The sequence below is a fragment of the Callithrix jacchus genome, chromosome X (assembly GCF_049354715.1).
Source record: "Callithrix jacchus isolate 240 chromosome X, calJac240_pri, whole genome shotgun sequence".
NCBI classification, from domain to species: Eukaryota; Metazoa; Chordata; class Mammalia; order Primates; family Cebidae; genus Callithrix; species Callithrix jacchus.
In genome coordinates this window covers 151,199,433-151,227,151 of record NC_133524.1, presented here as the reverse complement: position 1 = coordinate 151,227,151, position 27,719 = coordinate 151,199,433, and the positions used below count along the sequence as shown (strand labels likewise).

The 27,719-nt window shown below is 38.6% G+C and overlaps 1 protein-coding gene across 4 annotated transcripts in view; it reads left to right on the top strand.

Annotated features, from left to right (window-relative positions):
- The window catches only part of TMLHE (trimethyllysine hydroxylase, epsilon), a 169,154-nt gene that overhangs the window by 82,249 nt on the left and 59,186 nt on the right, over positions 1-27,719 (top strand). For 3 of the 4 annotated variants that reach the window (XR_004738823.3, XM_035289570.3, XM_035289568.3), the window contains exon 2: positions 3,452-3,633. The exons of the other annotated variant lie outside the window; for it this stretch is intronic. Coding sequence is in view for 2 of the 3 variants with exons in the window: in XM_035289570.3 (XP_035145461.1) it covers positions 3,453-3,633 (181 nt within the window). In the remaining variant the exon portion in view is untranslated. The remainder of the gene's footprint in view (positions 1-3,451; positions 3,634-27,719) is intronic. 4 annotated transcript variants of the gene reach the window in all.

Sequence of the window (27,719 nt, the reverse complement as noted above, 5' to 3'; positions counted from 1 at the left end):
TGATTTTTTTTGTTTATGGTGAGAGATAGGGTTCTCATTCTTCTGCATATGGATATTCAGTTTAACTTGGGCTTTTTAAAAATTAAAACTGGTAACATGTGAGTCGTGAAATTAGGGAAAATGGGGGAAGAGAGACTTTGTTTTCTACCATTCTTTATGGTTTAAATACTAAACACATATGTATTTTTGTATGTGTATATAGCAGGTGTGGAGATTTTAATTGCATGTGTCATTGAATATGCCAAACCTCGTCAACAGTTTCCTTGAAAGAATGGGAACATTTCTTTCATTATTTTAAATAATGAAAAAAAAGAGGCTTTTTTTTTTTTTTGAGTTGGAGTTTTGCCGTTGTCACCCAGACTGGAGTGCAATGGTACGATCTCGGCTCACCGCAACCTCTGCCTTCTGGGTTCAAGCAATTCTCCTGCCTCGGCCTCCTGAGTAGCTGGGACTACAGGCATGCATCACCATGCCCAGCTAATTTTTGTATTTTTAGTAGAGACGGGGTTTCACCATGTTGACCAGGATGGTCTCAATCTCTTGACCTTGTGATCACCCGCCTGGGCCTTCCAAAGTGCTGGGATTATAGGCCTGAGCCACCGCGCCTGGCCTACTTTTTCTTTTATTTTTTATATTTCAGGGTCATATGGATTCTTTCCAAACCCCCAACAATCCCCTTATCTTTTTTTTTTTTTTTTTACAATGAGCGAGTTTTATTTTTAGGTAAATGTAAAACAACAAAACCTTCAAAGAACACTAATCATATGGAGATCCACCACTTTCCTCGGGCATAGTTAACTTCTTGCTCTTTTACACCTTTCACTGTGTTGTATGCTTAAAATTATTATAAATAGTAGTAGTTATCACCCTGTACTTGTCTTTCTTCCCTGCTAGATTGTGAACCTCTTGAATGGTGGCTATGATTGCTGGCTTATTTATGTTTGTATGTTAGTACTTAAGAAAGTACCTATTATAAACCTGCTTAGTAATATTTATTTTGTTAAATAATGAAGTGAGTGAATATTCTTGATTAAGAGGTTGTGCGATGTAGTGGGAGAAGAGTATTTGATTAAGAATTGAATATTTTGGGCCGGGTGCGGAGGCTCAAGCCTGTAATCCCAGCACTTTGGGAGGCCGAGGCGGGTGGATCACGAGGTCAAGAGATCGAGACCATCCTGGTCAACATGGTGAAACCCCGTCTCTACTAAAAATACAAAAAATTAGCTGGGCACGGTGGTGCGTGCCTGTAATCCCAGCTACTCGGGAGGCTGAGGCAGGAGAATTGCCTGAACCCAGGAAGCGGAGGTTGCGGTGAGCCGAGATCGTGCCATTGCACTCCAGCCTGGGTAACAAGAGCGAAACTCCATCTCAAAAAAAAAAAGAGGTTGTGTGATGTAGTGGGAGAAGAGTATTTGATTAAGAATTGAATATTTTACTAGAAGTTGGATTTTTTTTTCTTTGAAGATCCAGATAAGCATATAGTATAGACTTCATAGACTACAAGGGAGAAATTTCTGGAGTCTCGATCTCATATTCATCTTTGTTTTTCTTTACAACTCTTTAAAAATTGTAAATTCCATTTTTAGCTTGTGGGTTACAGATTGCCAACCCCTGTTTCAGACAGTACCTATACGTAAGAGGTTGGAAACAAGAGACAATGAAGAAATAGATGTAACTGACATATCAGCAGAGGACTTTCTGTGTTCTCTTTCTTGTCCTCAGCCACAAAATCTCAATAAATTTGACTTTAGCTTTGCATTCTCTATCCTGTAATTACAGACTGCTCCCTAGTGATTAGTAAATTCTATTATATCTCTAGCTATGGCGTTAGTGTATATGATTGGTTTCACCCTATATCAGCATTTAGTTCAGTCCTTTCATCAGTGTACCCCTCACATACCCACATATGTGCATGTACACACATGCACATGCACTCATCAGTCCACTCATGATAAGCATTTTGTGGGTTTGGTTACATTACTGCATATTTGAGGGTGTAATTGCGAAGGTTCACATCAAGAACCACAGAGCCTATCTGCAATCAGATAGCTCTCTCAGTCTTCTGCCACAGGACAAATAAATTCCTTTTAAGACCTTATGCAAATGGGGTTGTTTTATTAATTTTTCTAAAACTATGCTACTCAGCATCACCAACTCCAAGCAGGTTTATCAAGGCATTTTCCCAACAGATACAGTTTATTCCTAACAATGGCCATAATAATGAAATAATAGCAGCTGATACATATGTAAGGCTTAGTGTGGAACACATAATTCTAAATATTTCAGTCCTCACACTAAAGCCATGAGATAAATAGTGTTAGTACCCTCATTTTACAGAGGAGGAAATGGAGTCACTGAGGGTTTAATTTGCCCACAGCACACATAACCAGCAGAGAAAAAACTTTCAAGTAGTCAGAATAAGGGTGATCGATATTGTCACAAGCAGAGAGATCTAGAAGGATGAGACATATAAAATAAACCTTTTACAATTATGGGTCAGTTGACAGGATAATGACAGGGATACATTCTGAGAAATGCCTCATTCAGGAATTTCATGGTTGTGTGAACATCCTAAAGTGTGAACAAACCCAAATGGCATAGCTTACTACACGTCTATGCTATGTGATATAGATAGCCTGTTGCTCCTAGGCTACAAATCTGCATAGCATGTGACTGTACTGAATGCTGTAGGCGATTGTAATATAATGCTGAGCATTTGTGTATGTAAACACATCTAAACACAGAAAAGACAAAGCACTGTGCTATGTTACCATGTTACTAGCTGACAGGAATTTTTCATCTCCATTATAATCTCATGGGACCACCATCATATATGTGATCTGTTATTGATGGCAATGTCATTATGCAGATAACTGCATGTGCTTGGAATGTTACGATTACTGAATTGTTTAAAGCACTGCTTTAGTTAGGTAATAGGGCAAAAGAAGAATTCTATAACATGAAATAAGAGTGGCTAGAACAATTTATAGTACTTTGGATATTCTCACTCACAGGCGGGTGATGAACAATGAGAACACATGGACACAGGGAAGGGAGTACTACACACTGGGGTCTATTGGGGGGAATAGGGGAGGGACAGCGGGTGGGGGGAGCTGGGGAGGGATAGCCTGGGGAGAAATGCCAAATGTGGGTGAAGGGGAGGAAGGCAGCAAAACACAGTGCCATGTGTGTACCTATGCAACTATCTTGCATGTTCTGCACATGTACCCCAAAACCTAAAATGCAATTTAAAAAAGAGTGGCTAATGAGAAATGTTAATAATGGTTATAGATCACTTATGCTTAGCTTTTCAGAATTTCTCCTTTGTTTAATCCTCAATAGTTGAGATCATTAAATCTAACATTTTACATAATTATATCTGTAGTTTTTCCTATAGCCTCATAAAAGTTGTTTTATATTACTACTAACTTGTTATTATCCAATATTCTAGGATGTGGTACCATAGATTGTCCCACCTACAAAGCAGACTTCACGACTTGCTGAAAGGAGGAGTCATATGTCAGGCCCTTCCCCAGCCCACCTTCAAAAGCTTACTTCCTTTAGCTGTTCGTTGGCACCATACAGCCTCTAAGTTTCTGACTTGTGCTTGGCAGCAACATGAAGATCATTTTGGTAAGAGATTGTGAAGACAGATACTTTAAAAAATTGTGGTAAGAATTATTTGCTTTTGCAGCACATATATCAAAAATTGGAATGATAAAATTGTGGTAAGAAAACACACAGTGTAAAATTTACTATCTTAACCATTTTTTTTTTTTTGAGACGGAGTTTCGCTCTTGTTACCCAGGCTGGAGTGCAATGGCGCCATCTCGACTCACCACAACCTGGGTTCAGGCAATTCTCCTGCCTCCCGAGCAGCTGGGACTTACAGGCACGTGCCATCACGCCCAGCTATTTTTTGTATTTTTAGTAGAGACGGGGTTTCACCATGTTGACCAGGATGGTCTCGATCTCTTGACCTCGTGATCCACCTGCCTCGGCCTCCCAAAGTGTTGGGATTACAGGCTTGAGCCACCGCGCCTGGCCTATCTTAACCATTTTAAGTGTACAATTCACATTATTATCCAATGATAAATATCTTTTGTGTGGTGTGAAAAATACTTTTTGTGAAGTTGAGAGGACCTCTAGCCAACTTTTAAGATTAGCCTACAAAGATAAAAATAGCAGAGGACAATACTGAAATCCCTTCCCAAATAGGGGAAGGCATCTTGGCCTGCTCCAGCTCCACTCGATCTCCCTGACTTACCCAAGGGAAAGAAAGAAAGAAAAGAAAGCCTTAAAATTAAAGGGAGAGAGTTTCAAAGATATAGACTAGGAATACTACAACCACAGAAAGTATTAGGTGACAGGAGGGAATGCTTTAACTATGTGTATGTGAATAAAGCTGCCATAACAAATTATGAAAACTAGGTGGTTTAAAACAACAGTTCATTTTCTCAGTCTTGGAGGGTTGGTAAAGGCCATGCTCCCTCCAAATGCTTTAGGAGTTTTTCCTTGCCTTTTCTGGTTTCTTGTGGTTGCTGGCAATCCTTAGCATTACTTTGCTTGTGGCAGTGTTACTCCAGTCTCTGCTTTCGTATTTACATGGCCTTCTTCATAACGTCTAATCTCTGTCTTCAAATCTTTCTCTCTTTATAAAGATAGCAGTCATTGGATTTAGAGTCCACCCTAATCCAGGATGACCTCATTTTAACTTGATTACATCTGCAAATACACTTTCTAAATAAGGTCACATTCACAGGTACCAGGGGTTAGGATGTCAACGTATCTTTGGGGTTATAGTTCAATCCACCACACCTTGGAAGAAAAACAACACAATTGTGAAAGCCACACTTCCAAGACACAGGCTCACTGTGCACTCCAAAGACGGAAACTTAATCTGAAGATTGTAGAATGCCCTTATCCCCCTACACCCTACAGCAAGCTAATAAACCTCCAGTTAAAATGACAGTGGATTACAGCTGGAAGAACTGCAAGAGACAGACTGTCTCTGAGGTACAGCACAAAGGGAAGGGCCAAAGCCAAGAGAGAAGACAACAAAATCACTAGAGAAATTAATGCTTCTGGTACCCATAGAGACAACAAACATCAAACACAACCTTACTCCAGGCCAGATTAATATAAATATTCATGGTAAAATCCTATTTACCTCAGTAGCTATTGCTCTATACAAGATGTCTGGCTTTTAACAATAACAACATTATAAAACTTGCTAAGGCTTTTTGATTTGCTGTTGCAATCGGCTTGCCAATATTTTATTGAAGATTTTTGCATCTATGTTCATCATGGATATTGGCCGGAAGTTTTCTTTTCTTGTTGGGTGTCTGCCGGGTTTTGGTATCAGAATGATGTTGGTCTCATAAAATGATTTGGGAAGTATTCCCTCTTTTTGGATTGTTTGGAATAGTTTTAGAAGGAATGGTACCAGCTCCTCTTTGTGCATCTGGTAGGATTTGGCTGTGAACCCGTCTAGACCTGGGCTTTTTTTGTGTGGTAGGCTCTTAATTGCTGCCTCGACTTCTGACCTTGTTATTGGTCTATTCATAGTTTCAGCTTCCTCCTGGTTTAGGCTTGGGAGGACACAGGAGTCCAGGAATTTATCCATTTCTTCCAGGTTTACTAGTTTATGTGCATAGAGTTGTTTGTAATATTCTCTGATGATGGTTTGAATTTCTGTGGAATCTGTGGTGATTTCCCCTTTATCATTTTTTATTGCATCTATTTGGTTGTTCTCTCTTTTATTTTTAATCAATCTGGCTAGTGGTCTGTCTATTTTGTTGATCTTTTCAGAAAACCAGCTCTTGGATTTATTGATTTTTTGAAGGGTTTTTCGTGTCTCCATCTCCTTCAGTTCAGCTCTGATCTTAGTTATTTCTTGTCTTCTGCTGGGTTTTGAGTTTTTTTTATCTTGCTCCTCTAGCTCTTTCAATTTTGATGATAGGAAAGTAGGATTCATCCCAGAGATGCAAGGCTGGTTCAACATACGCAAGTCTATCAATGTAATTCACCACATAAACAGAACCAAAAACAAAAACCACATGATTATCTCAATCGACGCAGAGAAGGCATTTGACAAAATTCAACAGCCCTTTATGCTAAAAACCCTCAATAAACTCGGTATCGATGGAATGTATCTCAAAGTAATAAAAGCTGTTTATGACAAACCAACAGCCAATATCATACTGAATGGGCAAAAACTGGAAGCATTCCCTTTGAAATCCGGCACTAGACAAGGATGCCCTCTTTCACAACTCCTATTCAATATAGTATTGGAAGTTCTAGCCAGAGCAATCAGGCAAGAAAAAGAAATAAAGGGTATTCAAATAGGAAAGGTGGAAGCCAAATTGTCTCTATTTGCAGACGACATGATAGTATACCTAGAAGACCCCATCGCCTCAGCCCAAAAACTCCTGAAACTGATAAGCAACTGCAGAAAAGTCTCAGGATATAAAATCAATGTGCAAAATTCACAAGCATTCGTCTACACCAATAACAGACTAAAAGAAAGCCAAATCAAGAACGAACTGCCATTCACAATTGCTACAGAAAGAATAAAATACCTTGGAATACAACTCACAAGGAATGTAAGGGACCTCTTCAAGGAGAACTACAAACCACTGCTCAACGAAATCAGAGAGGACACAAACAGATGGAGAAACATTCCATGTTCATGGTTAGGAAGAATTAATATCGTGAAAATTGCTATACTGCCCAAAGTAATTTACAGAATCAACGCTATCCCCATCAAGCTACCATTGACTTTCTTCACAGAACTGGAGAAAACCACCATGAATTTCATATGGAACCAAAAGAGAGCCCGCATAGCCAAGTCAATTCACAAAAAGAACACAGCGCGGGGCATCACACTACCGGATTTCAAACTATACTACAAGGCTACAGTAATCAAAACAGCATGGTACTGGTACCAAAACAGAGATATAGACCAATGGAACAAAACAGAGGCACCGGAGGCAACACAACATATCTACAACTATACAATCTTTGATAAACCTGACAAAAACAAGCAAGGGGGAAAGGATTCCCTGTTTAACAAATGGTGTTGGGAAAACTGGCTAGCCATGTGCAGAAAGCAGAAACTGGACCCCTTCCTGACACCTTACACTAAAATTAACTCCAGATGGATTAAAGACTTAAAAATAAGACCTGGCATGATAAAAACCCTAGAAGGAAATCTCGGCAAAACTATCCAGGACATAGGAGTAGGCAAGGACTTCATGAACAAAACACCAAAAGCATTGGCAACAAAAGCCAAAATAGACAAATGGGACCTAATCAAACTCCACAGCTTCTGCACGGCAAAAGAAACAGTCACTAGAGTGGATCGGCAACCAACAGAATGGGAAAAAATCTTTGCAGTTTACCCATCTGACAAAGGGCTGATATCCAGAATTTTCAAATAACTCAAACAGATTTACAGGAAAAAAACAAACAAGCCCATTCAAAACTGGGCAAAGGATATGAACAGACACTTTACGAAAGAAGACATATATGAGGCCAACAACCATATGAATAAATGCTCATCGTCACTGGTCATCAGAGAGATGCAAGTCAAAACCACATTGAGATACCATCTCAGGCCAGTTAGAATGGCGATCATTAAAAAATCTGGAGACAACAGATGCTGGAGAGGATGTGGAGAAAAAGGAACACTTTTACACTGTTGGTGGGAGTGTAAATTAGTTCAACCATTGTGGAAGACAGTGTGGCGATTCCTCAAGACCTTAGAAATAGAAATTCCATTTGACCCAGCAATCCCATTACTGGGTATATATCCAAAAGACTATAAATCGTTCTACTATAAGGACACATGTACACGAATGTTCATTGCAGCACTGTTTACAATAGCAAAGACCTGGAATCAACCCAAATGCCCATTGATAATAGACTGGATTGGAAAAATGTGGCACATATACACCATGGAATATTATGCAGCAATCAGAAATGATGAGTTTGTGTCGTTTGTAGGGACATGGATGAATCTGGAGAACGTCATCCTCAGCAAACTGACACAAGAACAGAAAATGAAACACCGCATATTCTCACTCATAGGTGGGTGATGAAAAATGAGAACACATGGACACAGAAAGGGGAGTACTAAACACTGGGGTCTATTGGGGGGAAAAGCGGAGGGCCAGTGGGAGGGGGAGGTGGGGAGGGATAGCCTGGGGAGAAATGCCAAATGTGGGTGAAGGGGAGAAGAAAAGCAAAGCACACTGCCATGTGTGTACCTACGCAACTGTCTTGCATGCTCTGCTCATGTACCCCAAAACCTAAAATCCAATAAAAAATTAAAAATAAATAAATAAAGACACATATACACAAATGTTCATTGCAGCACTGTTTACAATAGCAAAGACCTGGAATCAACCCAAATGCCCATTGATAATAGACTGGATTGGAAAAATATGGCACATATACACCATGGAATATTATGCAGCAATCAGAAATGATGAGTTTGTGTCATTTGTAGGGACATGGATGAATCTGGAGAACATCATTCTCAGCAAACTGACACAAGAACAGAAAATGAAACACCGCATATTCTCACTCATAGGCAGGTGATGAAAAATGAGAACACATGGACACAGGGAGGGGAGTACTAAACACTGGGGTCTATTGGGGGAAAAGGGGAGGGCCAGTGGGAGGGGGAGGTGGGGAGGGATAACCTGGGGAGAAATGCCAAATGTGGGTGAAGGGGAGAAAGGAAGCAAAACACACTGCCATGTGTGTACCTACGCAACTGTCTTGCATGCTCTGCTCATATACCCCAAAACCTAAAATGCAATAAAATGTATATATATATATATATACATATATATATATATATATGTAAAAGAAAGAAAAAACTTGCTAAGGCAAGAAATAACACAATTTGAAGAGACAAAGCAAGATCAGAAGCAGACATATATATAACACAGGTGTTGAAACTGTCAGTCATAATTTTAGGACTTTTTACTATTTCCAAGAAAAATGTAATTGAAATTTTGACAGGAGTTGCATTGAATCTATAGATCACATTGAATAGTATAGATATTTTAATAATATTAATTCTTCCAATCCATGAACATGAAACATTTTTTTATTTATTTGTGTTTTCTCCAATTTATTTAATCAACATTTTATAGTTTTGGGTTTAGAGATTGTTAATCTCCTTGGTTAAATTTATTTCTAAATTTTTTTTGCAACGATTATAAATGAGATTATTTTCTTGATTTCTTTTTCAGTTAATTCATTGTTAGGATATAGAAGCAATACTGATTTTGTGTGTTGGTTTTACTGAATTTATTAAGTCTAACAGTTTTTTGGTGGTATATTTAGAGTTTTCTATACATAAGATTATTTCATCAGTGAACAGATACAATTTCACCTCTTTCTTTCCTATTTGAATGTCTTTTATGTCTTTTCCTTGCCTAATTACTCTGGCTACAAGTTCCAGTACTATGTGGAATAAGAGTAGGAAGAATGAGCATCCTTGCCTTGTTCCTGATCTGAAAGGAAAAATTTTCAAATTAAGACCCTGAATGGCTAACAATCTTGAGCAAAAAGAACAAAGCTGGAGGCATCATGCTACCTGATTTCAAAATATGTTACAAAGCAATAGTAGTCAAAACAATATGTTACTGGCATAAAAACAGTTAAGTTGACAAATGCATTATAAACACACACACACACACACACACACAAGCAAGATCTCACACATAGGCATATTTTATTAAAGCTGCAGCAAACCAAAGAAAAAAAGACAGTCTTGCAGGCAGCCTAATGGGGAGAAAAGCACCTTACCTACAGAGAAACAAAGATAAGAATTGCAGTGGACATCTCATCAGGACCGTGCAAGCAAGAACACTATGGATTGACAACCTTATAGAGTTAAAGAGGGGAAGATCACCAATGTAGAATTATATATCCAGCAAAATGTTCCTTCAAAAGTAAAAGATAAAGATTTTTTCATACATCAATATTATATTGATTACTGTTGCTGTGTTGTATGTTTTGAAATTGGGACGTGCAAGGCCTCCAATTTTATTCTCCTTTTTCAAGATTGTTTTGACTATTCAGGGTACCTTGAGATTCTCTATACTTTTAGGATGTTTTTTTTTTTTCTGTTTCTCCAACAAATTCCATTGGAGTTTGATAGGCATTGCGTTTAATCTGTAGATCACTCTGGGTAGCATGGACATTTTAGCAACATTGAGTCTTCCAATCCATGAGTATGAGATGCCGTTTCATTTATTTGTACCTTTCTTTGATTTCTCTTAGCAATATTTTGTAGTTTTCACTGTAAAAATGTTTCACTTACTTGGTTAAGTTTATTCCTAAGTATTTCATCTTTTTGATGCTATAATAAATGGAATTTTTTCTTAATTTTCTTCTTAGATTGGTCACCATTAATATATAGAAATGCAATGGATTTTATGTATTGCTTTTCTATCCTGAAAATTTTCTGACATCATTTATTAGTTATAATAGTTTTTATTGCATATGGAATCTTTAGGGTTTTCTACATATAAGATTATGTCAACTGTGAATAGAGACAATTTTACTTCTTCTTTTCCAATTTAGATTTTTGTTACTTCTCTTTCTCATCTAATTTTTCTAGCCAGGAATTCCAGTACATCAACAACAGTAATGATGAGGGTGGGCATCTTTTTCTTATAATGTGCATTCATTAACATAGATCTATAATTATTTGTTACTTTTGTTTTTAAAATTTATACCACATTTAAAAGTGATTTACACACTTATATTACAATACTACACAATTATATATTTATCCATATATTTATTTTTACCAGAAGGTTTATATTTTCATATGATTTTTTGTTGCTATTTTATCATCCTTTTTCTTCAACTCAAAGGATCCCTTCAGCTTTCTTGTGGGGAAGATTGATTGGTGATCAACTTCCTCTCCTTTTGTTTGTCTGGAAGGTCTTAATTTCTCCTTCATTTTAGAATATATATTAGTTTTACCAAATATAATGTTCTTGATGGGGAGGTTTTGTTCTTCAGCAATTAAATATATTACTCCTTTCTAGCATGCAAGGTTTTGCTGAGAAACCAACTGATAGTTTAATAGAAGCTCCCTTGAATGTGATGAGTCATTTTTTCTTGCTACTTTGACAATTCTGTCTTTGTAACTTTTGACGGTTTGATTTTGATGGGTCTCAGTGTAGGTCTCTTTAGATTTATTCTAAATGAACTTGTTTGTTTATTGAATTTGTTTGTCCTTTTCTCTCATCAGATTGGGAGAGTTTTCAGCCATCATTTCTTCAAATAAGCTTTCTACTCATTTCTCTCTTCTCCTTTTGTGATTTCCATTATGCATATGTTGTTCTCCTTGCTGGTGCCCCATAAATCCCTTAGGCTCTCTTAATTTTTCTTCATTCTTTGTTGTATTTTTCTTCTTTTTCTCAATAATTTCGAAGCCATCTCTTACAGTTAACTAATTATTTTGTCTGCCTGGTCAATTCTGCTATTGAATCCCTCCAGTGAATTTCTCCAGTTCAATTATTAGATACTTAAGTTCCAGATTTTCTGTTTGATTCTTCATAATCGTTTTATTTATTTGTTGATATTCTCATTTTGTTTATTTCTTGGTTTCCTAATTTTGTTTAGTTGCCTATGTATGTTGTTTTTTGATTCTTCAATTATTCTGGTGATGCTTATTTTGAGTTTTTGTCTGGTAATTTATCTTTCTCTATGTCTTTAGGGGTGCTTTCCAGAGGTGTAAATTATTCCTTTGAATAGTCCACATTCATTTGTTTCTTCATATGCCTTTTTATTATACTTTAAGTTCTGGGGTACATGTGCAGAATGTACAGGTTTGTTACATAGGTGTGCACGTGCCCTGACGGTTTGCTGCACCCATCAACCCGGCATCTACATTAGGTGTTTCTCCTAATGCCATCCCTCCCCTAACATCCCAGCCCTCAACAGGCCCTGGTGTGTGATGATACCCTCCCTGTGTCCATGTATTCTCATTGTTCAACTCGTACTTATGAGTAAGAACATGCAGTGTTTGGTTTTCTGTTCTTGTTTTAGTTTGCTGAGAATGGTTTCTAGCTTCTTCCATGTCCCTGCAAAGGATGCCAACTCATCCTTGTTATGGCTGTATAGTATTTCATGGTGTGTATGTGCCATATTTTCTTTATCCAGTCTATCATTAATGGGCATTTGGGTTGGTTCCAAGTCTTTCCTATTATGAACAGTGCCACAATAAACATGTGTGCATGTGTCTTTATAGTAGAATGATTTATAATCATTTGGGTATATACCCAGTAATAGGATTGCTGGGTCAAATGGTATTTATGGTTCTAGATCCTTCAGGAATCGCCACACTGTCTTCCACAAAAGTTGAACTAATTTATACTCCTACCAACAGTGTAAAAATGTTCCTGTTTCTCCAAATCATCTCCAGCATCTGTTGTTTCCTGACTTTTTAGTGATTGCCACTCTAACTGTTGTGAGATGGTAACTCATTGTGGTTTTGATTTGCCTTTCTCTAATGACCAGTGATGATGAGCTTTTTTTCATGTGTTTGTTGTCCGCATCAATGTCTTCTTTTGAGAAATGTCTATTCATATCCTTCACCTACTTATTGATGGGGCCATTTGCTTTTTTTTGGTAAATTTGTTTAAGTTTTTTGTAGATTCTAGATATTAGCCCTTTGTCAGATGGATAGATTGCAAAAATTTTCTCCCATTCTGTAGGTTGCCTGTTCACTCTGATGACAGTTTCTTTTGCTGTGCAGGAGCTCTTTAGTTTAAATAGAACCCATTTGTCTATTTTGGCTTTTGTTGCCATTGCTTTTGGTGTTTTAGTCATGAAGTCCTTGCCCATGCCTATGTCCTGAATGGTATTGCCTAGGTTTTCTTCTAGGGTTTTTATGGTTTTAGGTCTCACACTGAAGTCTTTAATCCATCTAGAGTTAATTTTTATATAAGGTGTAAGAAAGGGGTCCAGTTTCAGTTTTTGGCATATGGCTAGCCAATTTTTCCAACACCATTTATTAAATAGGGAATCCTTTCCCCGTTGCTTATTTTTGTGGGATTTGTCAAAAATCAGATGGTTGTAAATGTGTGGTGTTATTTCTGAGGCCTCTGTTCTGTTCCATTGGTCTATATCTCTTTTTTTGGTACCAATACCATGCCATTTTGGTTACTGTAGCCTTGTAGTATAGCTTGAAGTCAGGTAGCGTGATGCCTCCAGCTTTGTTTTTTGTTTGTTTGTTTGTTTGTTTTGCTTAGGATTGTCTTGGCTATGCGGGCTCTCTTTTGGTTCTGTATGAAGTTTAAGTTGTCTTTTTTCAGTTCTGTGAAGAGGGTCATAGGTAGCTTGATGGGGATAGCAATGAATATAAGTTACTTTGGGCAGTATGGCCATTTTCACAATATTGATTCTTCCTAACCATAAGCATGGAATATTTTTCCATCTGTTTGTGTCCTCTCTTATTTCCTTGAGCAGTGGTTTGTAGTTCTCCTTGAAGAGGTCATTCATCTCCCTTGTAAGCTGTATTCCTATGTATCCTATTCTCTTTGTGGCAGTTGTGAATGGGAGTTCACTCATGATTTGTCTCTGTTTTTCTATTATTAGTGTATAGGAATGCTTGTGATTTTTGCTCATTGATTTTATATCTTGAGACTGCTGAATTTGCTTATCAGCTTAACAAGATTTTGGGCTGAGATGATGATGTTTTCTAAATATACAATCATGTCATCTGCAAACAGAGAGAATTTGACATCCTGTCTTCTTATTTGAACGCCCTTTATTTCTTTCTCTTGCCTGATTGTCCTGGCCAGAACTTTCAATACTATGTTGAATACGAGTGGTGAGAGAGGGCATCCTTGTCTTGTGCTGGTTTTCAAAGGGAATGCCTTCAGTTTTTGCCCATTCAGTATGATATTGGCTGTGAGTTTATCATAAATAGCTCTTATTATTTTTAAATACATTCCATCAATACCTAGTTTATTGAGAGATTTTAGCATGAAGTGGTGTTGAATTTTATCAAAGGCCTTTTCTGTATCTATTGAGCTAATCGTGTAGTTTTTATCATTGGTTCTGTTTATGTGATGGATTACATTTGTTGATTTACATATGTTGAACCAACCTTGCATCCCAGGGATGAAGCAGACTTGATTGTGATGGACAGCCTTTTTGATGTGCTGCTGGATTCGGTTTGCCAGTATTTTATTGAGGATTTTTGCATCAATGTTCATCAGGGATAGTGGCCTGATATTTTCCTTTTTTGTTGTGTCTCTGCCAGGTTTCGGTATCAGAATGATGCTTGCCTCAGAAAATGAGTTAAGGAGGCATCCTTCTTTTTGTATTGTTTGGAATAGTTTCAGAAGGAATAGTACCAGCTCCTCTTTGTACCTCAGACAGAATTTGGCAGTGAATATATCTGGTATTGGACTCTTTGGGGTTGGTAGGCTATTAATTACTGCCTCAATTTCAGAACTTGTTACTGGTCTATTCAGGGATTCGACTTCTTTCTGCTTTAGACTTGGGAGGGTCTATGTGCCCAGGAATTTATCAATTTCTTCTAGATTTTCTAGTTTATTTGCCTAGAGGTGTTTATACTATTCTCTGATGGTAGTTTGTATTTATGTGTTATGAGTGGTGATATCCCCTTTATCATTTTTTGTTGTGTCTATTTCATTCTTCTCTCTTTTCTTCTTTATTAGTCTGGCTAGTGGGCTATTTTGTTGATCTTTTCAAAAACTCAGCTCCTGTATTGATTAAATTTTAAGGGTTTTTTTTTGTGTCTTTATCTCTTTCAGTTCTTCTCTGATCTTAGTTATTTCTTGTCTTCTGCTATGTTTTTAATTTGTTTTCTTTTTCTTCTCTAGTTCTTTTAATTGTGATGTTATGGTGTGATTTTTAGGTCTTTCCTGCTTTCTCTTGTGGGCATTTTGTGCTATAAATTTTCTTCTGAAGACTGCTTTAGTTTTTTCCCAGTGATTCTGGTACATTGTGTCTTTGTTCTTATTGATTTCAAAGAGCTTATTTCTGTGTTCATTTTGTTATTTACCCAGTAGTCATTCAGGAGCAGGTTGTTCAATTTCCATGCAGCTGTGCAGTTTTGAATGAGTTTCTTAATCCTTAGTTCCAATATGATTGCACCGTGGTCTGAGAGACTGTTATTATTTCCATTCTTTTTCATTTGCTGAGGACTGTTTTACTCCCAATTATGTGGTCAATTTTAGAATGAGTGCAATGTGGTGCTGAGAGGAATGTATATTCTGTTGATTTGGGGTAGAGGTGATTGGATATGGGACTTCAGTTGGAGAAGATTCTCTTCTGATTGCTTCTTTTTTTTTTAAGGAAGAAGCAAGGTCGTCAGTTGAAAGTGTGAAGGGTGAAGAGGTGTTGACAGTTTGAGGATGGGGAGATGGTATGACATAGTCTTCTTACAGAGTGAGTGATTTTACTAGGAAGTTATGTAAGGATTGTTTGGCTGTATTGAGTACTAATTTGAGATGTTTAATGATTAGTTTAAAATGATACTAGCCAGTGCAGTTTTAAAAACTTTCTCCAATGTAAGTGTCCATCAATGGATGAAGAAAATGATGTATACATACAGAATATGATACTACTCAGCCATAAAAAGAATCAAATCCTATCATTTGTAACAACATAAATGAACCTGGAGGAATTTATGTTAAAGGAAATAAGCCAGGCACAGGAAGATGAATACTGCATGATCTCACTCATATGTGGAATCTAAAAAATTTGATCTTATGGAAGTGAGTAGAATGGTGGTTATGAGAGGCTAGGGTGATTAACAGCGAGAGGAGGATGGAGACATGTTAGTCAGACGATACATAATTAGAGTTAGGTAGGAGGAATAAACTTCAAGAGATCTACTGTACACCAAAATGACTATAGTTAATGACGATATTGTATTCTTGAAAAACAATTGATATTACGTACTAGCACCACAAAAATAATAACTATGTGAAGTAATGCATTTATTAATTGGTTAGATTAGCCATTCCAAAATATATATACATATACTTCAAAACATCATGTTTACAAGATAACAACACACATTATTCATCAATTAAAAAAATAAAATATATGGACACAGGGAAGGGAATACTATACACTGGGGTCTACTGGGGGGAATAGGAGAGGGACAGTGGGGGGGAGCGGGGGAGGGATAGCCTGGGGAGAAATGCCAAATGTGGGTGAAGGGGAGGAAGGCAGCAAAACACACTGCCATGTGTGTACCTGTGCAACTATCTTGCATGTTCTGCACATGTACCCCAAAACCTAAAATGCAAAAAAAAATTTAAAAAAAAGAAACATAAAAGAAAATGTTTTTTTCTCCAGCAATGTTCAGCTGTTTGGCTGTGGAGGAGGTAGGAACTTGAGTTTACCATGGTTGAGGCTTTGTCAGAGCCCAGACAAATGGCACAGAGACAAGGGACAAGGAGATTAAGACTGTTGGCAGGGAATTGATTAAAATGATGCCCCATGGAATATGGGCTCTATAAGGAGGGAAGTGAGGACATGAAAGGAAACAAGATGACAGATGTGAAAAGGAGCTTAAGGTCAATGGATTGTAGCTCTTTATGGGGCTGAAGAATTATTGGAGTAAGGAGCCAGAGTAATTGAACCAGAATGGTAATAAGAGGTGGCTAGAGCGGGGCGGAGGGGAGCTGGGGAGGGATAGCCTGGGGAGAAATGCCAAATGTGGGTGAAGGGGAGGAAGGCAGCAAAACACACTTCCATGTGTGTACCTATGCAACTATCTTGCATGCTCTGCACATGTACCCCAAAACCTAAAATGCAATTAAAAAAAAAGAAAAATTTGAGGGTACTGTAATTAATGATGATGAAGTTTCCAAGGATGACAGGGAAAGGGTAAAGTGGACAACAGTAAACTGGTCTTCATTAAAAATGAAGAGTGACTCAAGAGGTATTTAATTAGAATAATTAAGATAGCATGATCTTCAGAGAAGCTTGGGTTTTAGAGGAAGCGGGGAGAAAAAGTGGTGAAAAGCTTTGAGAAGCAGGGGGGTAATAACTATCCTAACAGGATTACTGCAGCCTTGTCTTACTCTCCTGAGGAGCCATTGTCAACCCTGAAACTCGAGTGCTCTTTCTAAACTACAATCTGATTTTACTCCCTTGATTTTTAAAATCCTTTTATAGAGTTTCACTGGCTATAGATTATGAATACCTGAATGTGGCAGGAGAAGAGTGTAAATTGAGAAGTTATATGGATTTCACAAAGATTTAGGAAATAGAATCAACAGACCTTGGTGAGTGATTAAATGTGGGTTATAAAAGAGATGAGTCAAGGTGAATTTAAATTTCTTTTCTGTATTAAAATTTTGATAAGATATAATTAATAGAGGCCGGGGCGGGTGGATCACAGGTCAACAGATCGAGACCATCCTGGTCAACATGGTGAAACCCCGTCTCTACTAAAAATACAAAAAATTAGCTGGGCACGGTGGCGCCTGCCTGTAATTCCAGCTACTCAGGAGGCTGAGGCGGGAGAATTGCCTGAACCCAGGAGGCGGAGGTTGCGGTGAGCCGAGATCGCGCCATTGCACTCCAGCCTGGGTAACAAGAGCGAAACTCTGTCTCAGAAAAAAAAAAGATATAATTAATAAGCATTTGCTGAGTGTTAATTTTATTAACTGAGCTGAGAACTGTTTGAAAACCAAAGATGGAAGATTCCCTTTCTCAATGTAAGATGTAGAGTCCCTGAAATGAATGAAATAAGTAAATAAATATGAGAATCATAATTAGCTTATGCGAGACAGAAATGTAAATTAAGTTGATACCTATCAAATATTTAATTTCAAAGAGGAAATAGATTATTCAAAGAAGCTGCCTTGAATAAATTAATTTTTAGCTAGATTTTGAAGAAGTTGGTCATTTAATTAGATGGTCCTTTAATTTCTACTGTAATTTCTTTTTTTTTTTTTTTTTTTTGAGACGGAGTTTCATTCTTGTTACCCAGGCTGGAGTGCAATGGCGCGATCTCGGTTCACCGCAACCTCCGCCTCCTGGGTTCAGGCAATTCTCCTGCCTCAGCCTCCTGAGTAGCTGGGATTACAGGCACACGCCACTGTGCCCAGCTAATTTTTTGTATTTTTAGTAGAGACGGGGTTTCACCATGTTGACCAAGATGGTCTCGATCCACCCGCCTCGGCCTCCCAATGTGCTGGGATTACAGGCTTGAGCCACTGCACCCGGATCTCCTGTGATTTCAAGGAGAAAAATTACAAGTGAAAGGCAAGAATGAACTCCAGTCTGCAAAAGGACAGTAAGCATACCAACTTAACTAAAATTAAGGGATATATTGAAGCCCACTAAGAGGCAAGCCTAGCCACACAGTACAATTTATTCCACTACTATATTGCTTAGGTAATTAGCAACTCTTATCCTGAAAATTGGATATAGCATATAGTCAGGATTACTAGGTATCTAGTAGAGCAGGAGAAGACCATTTGTAGATAGGTGGCCTATATTGGCGTTACCAGTAAGGCAGCTGAACCACTGCTTGATTTACCATTGATTTACTCAACAAACACTTAATGAAAACTACCAGGATTCAGGCATTGTCCTAAATGCTAAGCATGCACGATGAATAATGAATAAGACACATTTGCTATCCTAAATATACTCAGAGTCTTGTGGCATAAATAATCAAGCATAAGACAACGTGAGAAATGCTTTTAGGCAATGCATAGGGTGCTGTAAGAACAAACAAGAAAGGTACTTAATGCAACCTGGAGAGTTATGAATGACTGCCTGTAGGGCACAACTACTAAGTTGAGTCCTGAGTATCGAATATGAACTAGGCAGGGGAAGAGGGGTGAGGCAGTGAAGAATGTTACAGTCAGAGGAACTACACGTAAAAGAGTAAAGCTACAGAGAATATGTCATATTGGCCTATTTGGACTGCTACATCAAGTGCAAGGAAGGATTGATAAAAGAGGCTACAGAGGTTGACCGGGCCCACATTGTACAGAGCCTTGTAGGCAGTCTTGAGGAGATTGGTCTTTACCCTATCGTAATGGGGAACTATGTAAGGGGTTTTAAGCTACATTTCTTTTTTTTTTTTTAATTATGATACTTTAAATTCTGGGGTACATGTGCAGATCATGCAGGATTAATACATAGACATACACATGTCATAATGGCTTGCTGCATCCATCCCCTGTCATCTATATTAGGTATTTCTCCTAATGTTATCCCTTTCCAATTCCCTCACACCCTGCTATCCCTCTCTTAGCCCCCCCACCCCCAACAGGCCCTGGTGTGTGATGATCCCCTCCCGGTGTCCATGTGTTCTCATTGTTCAACACCAACTTATGAGTGAGAACAGGCAGTGTTTGGTTTTCTGTTTTTGTGTCAGTTTGCAGAGGATGATGGTTTCCAGCTTCATCCATGTCACTGCAAAGGACATGAACTCATGCTTTTTATGGCTGCATAGTATTCCATGGTGTATATATGCCACATTTTCTTTATCCAGTCTATCACTGATGGGCATTTGGGTTGGTTCCAACTCTTTGCTATTGTGAACAGTGCTGCAGTGAACATACGTGTACATGTGTCTTTATAATAGAATGATTTGTAATCCCTTGGGTGTATACACAGTAATGGGATTGTTAGGTCAAATGGCATTTCCATTTCTAAATCCTTGAGGAATCGCCATGCTGTCTTCCACAATGGTTGAACTAATTAACACTCCCACCAACAGTGTAAAAGTGTTCCTACTTCTCCACATCCTCTCCAGCATCTATTGTCTCCTGGTTTTTTAATGATCGCCATTCTAACTAGTGTGAGATGTTATCTCAATGTGGTTTTGATTTACATTTCTCTAATGACCAGTGATGATGAGCTTTTTTTCATATGTTTCTTAGCCACATAAATATCTTCTTTTCAAAAGTATCTGTTTATATCCTTTGCCCACTTTTTGATACAGTTGATTGTTTTTTTCTTGTAAATTTGTTTAAGTTCTTTGTAGATTCTGGATATTAGCCGTTTGTCAGGTGGGTAGCTTACAAGTTTTTTCCCATTCTGTTGGTTGCCAGTTCTTTCTATTGATAGTTTCTTTTACTGCGCAGAATCTCTTAAGTTTAATTAGATCCAGTTTGTCTATTTTGGCTTTTGTTCTCATTGCCTTTGGTGTTTTAGTCATGAAGTCCTTGCCCATGCCTATGTCCTGAATGGTATTGCCTAGGTTTTCTTCCAGGGTTTTTATGGTGTTCAGTCTTATGTTTAAATCTCTAATCCATCTAGAGTTAATTTTTGTATAAGGTGTAAGGAAGGGGTCCAGTTTCAGCTTTCTGCATATGACTAGCCAGTTTTCCCAACACTATTAAATAGGAAATCCTTTCCCTATTGCTTTTGTTGGGTTTCTCAAAGATCAGATGGTTGTAGATGTGTGGCATTGCTTCCAAGGCTTCTGTTCTGTTCCATTTTTCTATATCTCTTTTTTGGTACCAGTACCATGCTGTTTTGATTACTTCAGTTTTGTAGTATAGTTTGAAGTCAAGTAGCATGATGCCTCCAGCTTCGTTCTTTTTGCTTAGGATTGTCTTGGCTATGCAGGCTCCCTTTTGGTTCCATATGAAGTTTAAGGGTTTTTTTCCAGTTCTGTGAAGAGGGTAGCTTGATGGGGATAGCATTGACTCTGTAAATTACTTTGGGCAGTATGGCCATTTTCACTGTATTGATTCTTCCTAACCATGAGCATGGAATGTTTTTTCATCTGTTTGTTTCCTCTCTTATTTCCTTGAGCAATGGTGTATAGTTCTCCTTGAAGAGGTCCTTCACATCCTTTGTTAGTTATATTTCTAGGAATTTTACTGTCCTTGTAGCAGTTGTGAATGGGAGTTTGCTCATTATTTGGCTCTCTCTTTGTCTGTTGTTGGTGTATAGGAATGCTTGTAAATTTTGCACATTGATTTTGTATCCTGAAACTTTGCTAAAGTTGCTTATCATCTTAAGGAGATTTTGGGCTGACACGATGGGTTCTTCTAAATATATAATCATGTCTTCTGCAAATGATTAATTTGACTTCCTCTATTCCTAATTAAATACCATTTATTTCTTTTCTTGCCTGATTGCTCTGGCCAGATCTTCCAATACTATTTTGAATAGAACTGGTGTGAGGGCACCCTCATCTTGTGCTGGTTTTCAAAGGGAATGCTTCAGTTTTTGCTCATTCAGTATGATATTGGCTCTGGGTTTGTCATAAATAGCATTTATTATTTTGAGAAACATTCCATCAATACCTAGTTTATTGAGAGTTTTTACTCTGAAGGGCTGTAGAATTTTGTCAAAGGCCATCTCTGCATCTATTGATATAATCATGTGGTTTTTCTCCTTGGTTCTGTTTATGTGATGGATTACATTTATAGATTTGTGTCTGTTAAACCAGCCCTGCATCCCAGGGATGAAGCTGACTTGATCACAATGGTAAGCATTTTTTTTTTGCATTTTAGGTTTTGGGGTACATGTGAAGAACATGCAAGATTGTTGCATAGGTATACACATGGCAATGTGATGTGCTGCCTTCCTCCCCATCACCTATATCTGGCATTTCTCCCCATGCCATCTCTCCCCAACTCCCCACCCCCCACTGTCCCTCCCCTATTTCCCCCTGACAGACCCCAGTGTGTGATGCTCCCCTCCCTGTGTCCATGTGTTCTCATTGTTTAACACCCACCTATGAGTTAGAACATACGGTGTTTGATTTTCTGTTCTTGTGTCAGTTTGCTGAGAATGATGGTTTCCAGGTTCATCCATGTCCCTACAAAGGACACGAACTCATCTTTTTTGATTGCTGCATAATATTCCATGGTGTATATGTGCCACATTTTCCCAGTCCAGTCTATCATCGATGGGCATTTGGGTTGCTTCCAGGTCTTGGCTATTGTAAACAGTGCTGCAATGAACATTCGTGTGCATGTGTCCTTATAGTAGAACGATTTATAATCCTTTAGATATATACCTAGTAATGGGGTTGCTGGGTCACATGGAATTTCTATTTCTAGGTCCTAAAGGAAGCGCCACACTGTCTTCCACAATGGTTGAACTAATTTACACTCCCACCAGCAGTATAAAAGTGTTCCTATTTCTCCACATCCTCTCCAGCATCTGTTGTCTCCAGATTTTTTAATGATCGCCATTCTGGGTAGGCTTTTTGATATGCTGTTGGATTCAGTTTGCTAGTATTTTATTAAGAATTTTTGCATCAATGTTAATTGTGGATATTGGTCTGAAATTTTCTTTTTTAGTTGCATCTCTGCCAGGTTTTGCTATCAGGATGATGTTGGTCTCATAAACTGAGTTAGGGAGGATTCCCTCTTTTTGTATTGTTTGTAATAGTTTCAGAATGAATGGTACTACCTCCTTTTTGTACCTCTGGTAGAATTTGGCTGTGAACCTATCTGGTACTGGACTTTTGGTTTTTTGGCTCTTAATTGCTGCCTCAACTTCAGACCTTGTTGTTCGTCTATTCAGGGATTCAACTTCTTCCTGGTTTAGTCTTGGGAGGGTATAGGTGTCCAGGAATGTATCCATTTCTTCTTGATTTACTGGTTTATGTGCATAGAGGTGTTTGTAGTAATCTCAGATGGTAGTTTGTATTTCTGTGGAATTGGTGGTGATATCCCCTTCATCATCTTTTATTGCATCTATTTGATTCTTATCTCTTTTTAAATTATTAATCTGGCTAGTGGTCTATCTATTTTGTTGTTGATCTTTTCAAAAAACCAGCCACTGGATTTATTGATTTTTTGAAGGGTCTCTATCTCCTTCAGTTCTCCTCTGATCTTAGTTATTTCTTGTCTTCTGCTAGCTTTTGAATGTGTTTGCTTTTGCTTCTCTAGTTCCTTTATGTGTGATGTTAGGGTGTCAATTTGAGGTCTTTCCTCACTTGTCATGTTGGCATTTAGTGCTATAAATTTCCCTCTAGACACTGCTTTAAATTTGTCCCAGAGATTCTGGTACATTGTGTCTAATAAATTACTAAGTTTCAAAACCTCAAAAATATGTTGAAGTCCAACTTCCAGAACGTGAGAAATAAATACCTGTTGTTTAACTACCCAGTATATTATCATTTTGTTATAGCAGCCTGAACTGATTAACACAGCCAGATAGTAAATTTTTTAGGCTTTTTTGGGCCATGTACAATCTCTGTCCCATGGTTGTCTTAGTTGGCTCAGACCGCTTTATCAAAATACCATAGCCTAGGTGGCTTAAACAATACACATTTATTTCTCACAGTTCTGGAGGCAAGGAAATCCAAGATCAGGACACCAGCATAGTCAAGTTCTGGTGAGGACTCTCTTCCTGGCTTGCAGATGGCTGACTTCTGCCTTCTTGTTGTATTTTCCCATGGTGGAGAGATAAAGAGCTCTATCTCCTGTCCCTTGTTATAAGAGCACTAATGCCATTATGAGGAATCTACCCTCATGACCTAATTATCTCCCAAAGTCTCCACCTCCAAATACCATCACATTGGGGGTTAGAGCTTTAACATATGGACTTAGGGAAGACTCAGTCAAGTCCATAGCATTCCACCCATAGACTCCCCCAAATTCATATTCTTCTCACATAAAATACACACCTTCCATCCCAACAGCCCATTCTAGCATCCACTCTAAAGATGAAAATTAGAAAGTCTCATCTAAATATCATCTAAATTAGATATGGGTGAGACTCGAGGTACAATTTATCCTGAGGCAACATTTCTTCTCCTGTGAAACCAGATAAATATGTGCTTCCAAAATAGGATGGTGGTACAGGCACAATAGAGATATTCCCATTCCAAAAAGGGAGAAATAAGGCTGGGCGCCAGGTGGCTCATGCCTGTAATACCAGAACTTTGGAAGGCTGAAGCAAGCGGATCACTTAAGGTCAGGAGTTCGAGACCAACTGGACCAACATAGCAAACCCTCGTTTCTACTGAAAATACAAAAATTAGTAGGGCGTGGTGGCAGGCACCTGTAGTCCCAGCTACTAGGGAGGCTGAGGCAGGAGAATTGCTTGAATCCAGGAAGTGAAGGCTGCAGCGAGCCAAGGTCATACCACTGCACGCCAGCATGGGCAACAGAGCAACTCAAAAAAAAAAATGGCAGGGGCAAGGAGAGAAATGAGAAGGAAAGAAAAAGTGATGGGTATCAGTTAAGCTTAAAATTTATCAGCAGCCAGGACCATGAGGCTCTTTGGGGTGACTGCACGTTTTGAAACTGTCCCTTGGGCCTGTGGTGAGAGTGGAAGCCCCAATGATTTCTAAATTGCCTTTAGCCTCTGTCTTCCCCTTTCTTGAGGAAGAAATAGCATATGCACACTTTCTCCATTTTGTCCCATCTTCTCTGTTCTCTTTGGTCCCACCTGGCAGTGTTCCTGCTGGTATAATCCCATCTCTGTTTATGACTTCTGTTGAGATAGCTGACTAGGACTATGGTTCATGTACATGCTTATCTCCTTATCAAATGTGGATCAGCCACACCCTTAATGTTCTCTTTCAAACATACTTTCTCATTCTTTGCAATATGGATAAGTTGACGATTTTCTAAATCGTTGAAGTCCTGGTTCCTTTTTATTTAACAGTTCCTTCTTCAATTCGTTTATCTCTTATTGCATTTTACTATAAGCAGTCAAAAGGAACCAACTGCTCTCTCAACACTTTGCAGCTAAGTTTTTTTTTGCCACTATGCAAAAAGTATCACTTTTTTTCCATTGTCCAGTAGCATGTTCCTCTCTTCCGTCTGAGATCTCATCAGAATGGCTTTTACCATTCAGATTTCTACCAGCATTCTGTTTATAATTATTTATATTCTCTAGGAACATGGGGGCTTTCTCTCCAGCTATCCTCTTTTTTTCTGACCCCTTAGCAGAAATACCATTAGCAACAGTAATCTAGGTTTTTTTCTAGCATGCATCTCAAAATTCTTCCAGCCTCTACCCCATTACCCATTTCTAAAGCTGCTTCCACAATTTTAGGTATTTGTTACAACAGCACCCTACTTCTCAGTACCAATATCTGTATCAGTCAGTGTTCTCCAGAGAAACAAAACAGAACCAATAAGGGAGTATGCGTGTGTGTGTGTGTGTGTGTGTGTGTGTGTGTGTGTTTAAAGGAATTAGGTCACACAATTATGGAAGCTGAAAAGTACCATCCATAAGCTTGAGACCCAGAAAACGTGGTGATGTGGTTCTAGTTTAGTCTGAAGGCCTAAGAACAAGGAGAACCAATCTAAGTTCTACTCCAACTTCAAAGGCCTAAAATGGAAGGCTGGTAATGTAAGTTTCAGTCCGGGAGCAGAAAAAGACCAATATCTGAGCTCAAGCAGGCAAACAAAGAGAAGTATGCCCACATTGCCGAAGACAATCTACTTTACTTTGTCTATTGATTTACTTTTTTATTTTTTTTTATTGCATTTTAGGTTTTGGGGTACATGTGCAGAACATGCAAGATAGTTGCATAGGTACACACGTGGCAGTGTGTTTTGCTGCCTTCCTCCCCTTCACCCACATTTGGCATTTCTCGCCAGGCTATCCCTCCCCAGCTCCCCCCACCGCTGTCCCTCCCCTATTCCCCCCAATAGACCCCAGTGTGTAGTGCTCCCTTCCCTGTGTCCATGTGTCCTCATTTTTCATCACCCGCCTATGAGTGAGAATATGCAGTATTTCATTTTCTGTTCTTGTGTTGGTTTGCTGAGAATAATGTTCTCCAGATTCATCCATGTCCCTACAAAGGACACGAACTCATCGTTTTTGATTGCTGCATAGTATTTCATGGTATATATGTGCCACATTTTCCCAACCCAAATGCCCATCGATGATAGACTGTCTATTGATTTAAATGCTAATTTCTTCCAGAAACACTCTCACTGATACACCCAGAATTAATGTTTAGCCAGTTATCTGGGCACCTCATGATCCAGTCAAATTGACATATAGAGTTAACCATTACAGTGATTTTCTTTGTTTTGTTTTTGTTTTATTACACTTTTATAGTTTAAAAACCATTATCTTGGAAGCCAAACAAAATGGCTCACATGATATATTTGACCCACAGCTATAGTTTGTTGAACTGTGCATCATCTCACTGCAATGACCAACGTGAATAAGGGTTAGTGGTACTCAAACACTTTTGTCACTCTAAAGACAGAGTTCTCAATATTTTTAGGTTATAGACCCTATAGAAATTCTATACATACACAGACACAAATTTTGCATATTATTCCACACACCCTAGGACAAGAGCTCCAACTGTAGGGCACCACAAATAAATAGCCCCATTTCAGCGTAACAGCACTTGTATCATACAGTCTTTCAATTAAGTTCAATATGTATGGATTTTCCAAGCATCCAGTTGGGGTATACGTTGAAAGCACTTATATAAGGCATGACTGTCATCACAGAAAAAATGACTCAGTGATGACCAATTGTTGGCCTATAATGAGGAAAAAATATAGGTACATGGAGGTGATGCCCTCATAGTCCATTCTGCTTCTCTCCTGTAAAGCTAAAGACTATTAGAAGGGAAAGAATTTTTTTTTTTTGAGGTGTAGTTTCGCTCCTGTCATCCAGGCTGGAGTGCAATGGCGCGATCTCGGCTCACCACAGCCTCCGCCTCCTGGGTTCAGGCAATTCTCCTGCCTCAGCCTCCCGAGTAGCTGGGATTACAGGCACACGCCACCGTGCCCAGCTAATTTTTTGTATTTTTAGTAGAGACGGGGTTTCACCATGTTGACCAGGATGGTCTCGATCTCTTGACCTCCCGCCTTGGCCTCCCAAAGTGCTGGGATTACAGGCTTGAGCCACCACGCCCGGCCCCTGGGAAAGATATTTTCTGCAGGAGATAGTTTGCCTTCTATTTGCATGTTTGACTTAGACAATAGGGTTTTGTGTAATATTCTCAAAGGGGTTCTGATGCCTGATTTTTTTTTCTGTGTGTAGGTAACCCTTCTGTTTCTATACGTCTCATGATTTTTTCTTGTTGCTGAGAATCTGGACATTTTCAATAACATTTTGTAGAAACTGAGTTCTGACCTCCCCGGTGGAATTGTTGCATATTTTTGTGTATTTGTTTGCTTACTGACTTATCTGGGATAATTCTATGGAGTGTTTGTCCCCTGCAGTGTGTAACCACTGATGTCTCTGCTCGAGTTTTATTTTTACTTCTTGTTTTTATTTTTAACTGTGGCTTTCTAGGCATTGCACCAGGGTCATCATAGCCCAATAGCTCTCAATTGGGGTCCATTTTGCCCCCCAGGGGACATTTGGCATTGTCCGGAGACATTTTTTGTTGTCACAACTGGATAGGAAGATGCTGCTGACACCTGGTTGAGGCATCAAGTTGAGAATTCCTCATATAGTTTAGAGACCAGCCAACTATTGGTCGGAGGTTATGCTTAAAAAACTTAATCTAATAAACCTTCCACCCTTTGCCAGAGGATCTATCTCTGTGTTGTTTGAGGCATACATTTTAAGTTTGAGCTATTTAAAAGTGATTCGTTTGGATGTTTGTCTCCTCCATATATCATGTTGAAATGTGATCTCCGGTGTTGAAAGTGGGGCCTCATGGGAGGTCTTTGGCTCATGACAGGCAAATCCCTCATGAATAGCTTTGTGCCGGCCTCTTAGTAATGAGTTCATCCAAGATCTGGTTGTTTAAAATAGCCTGGCAC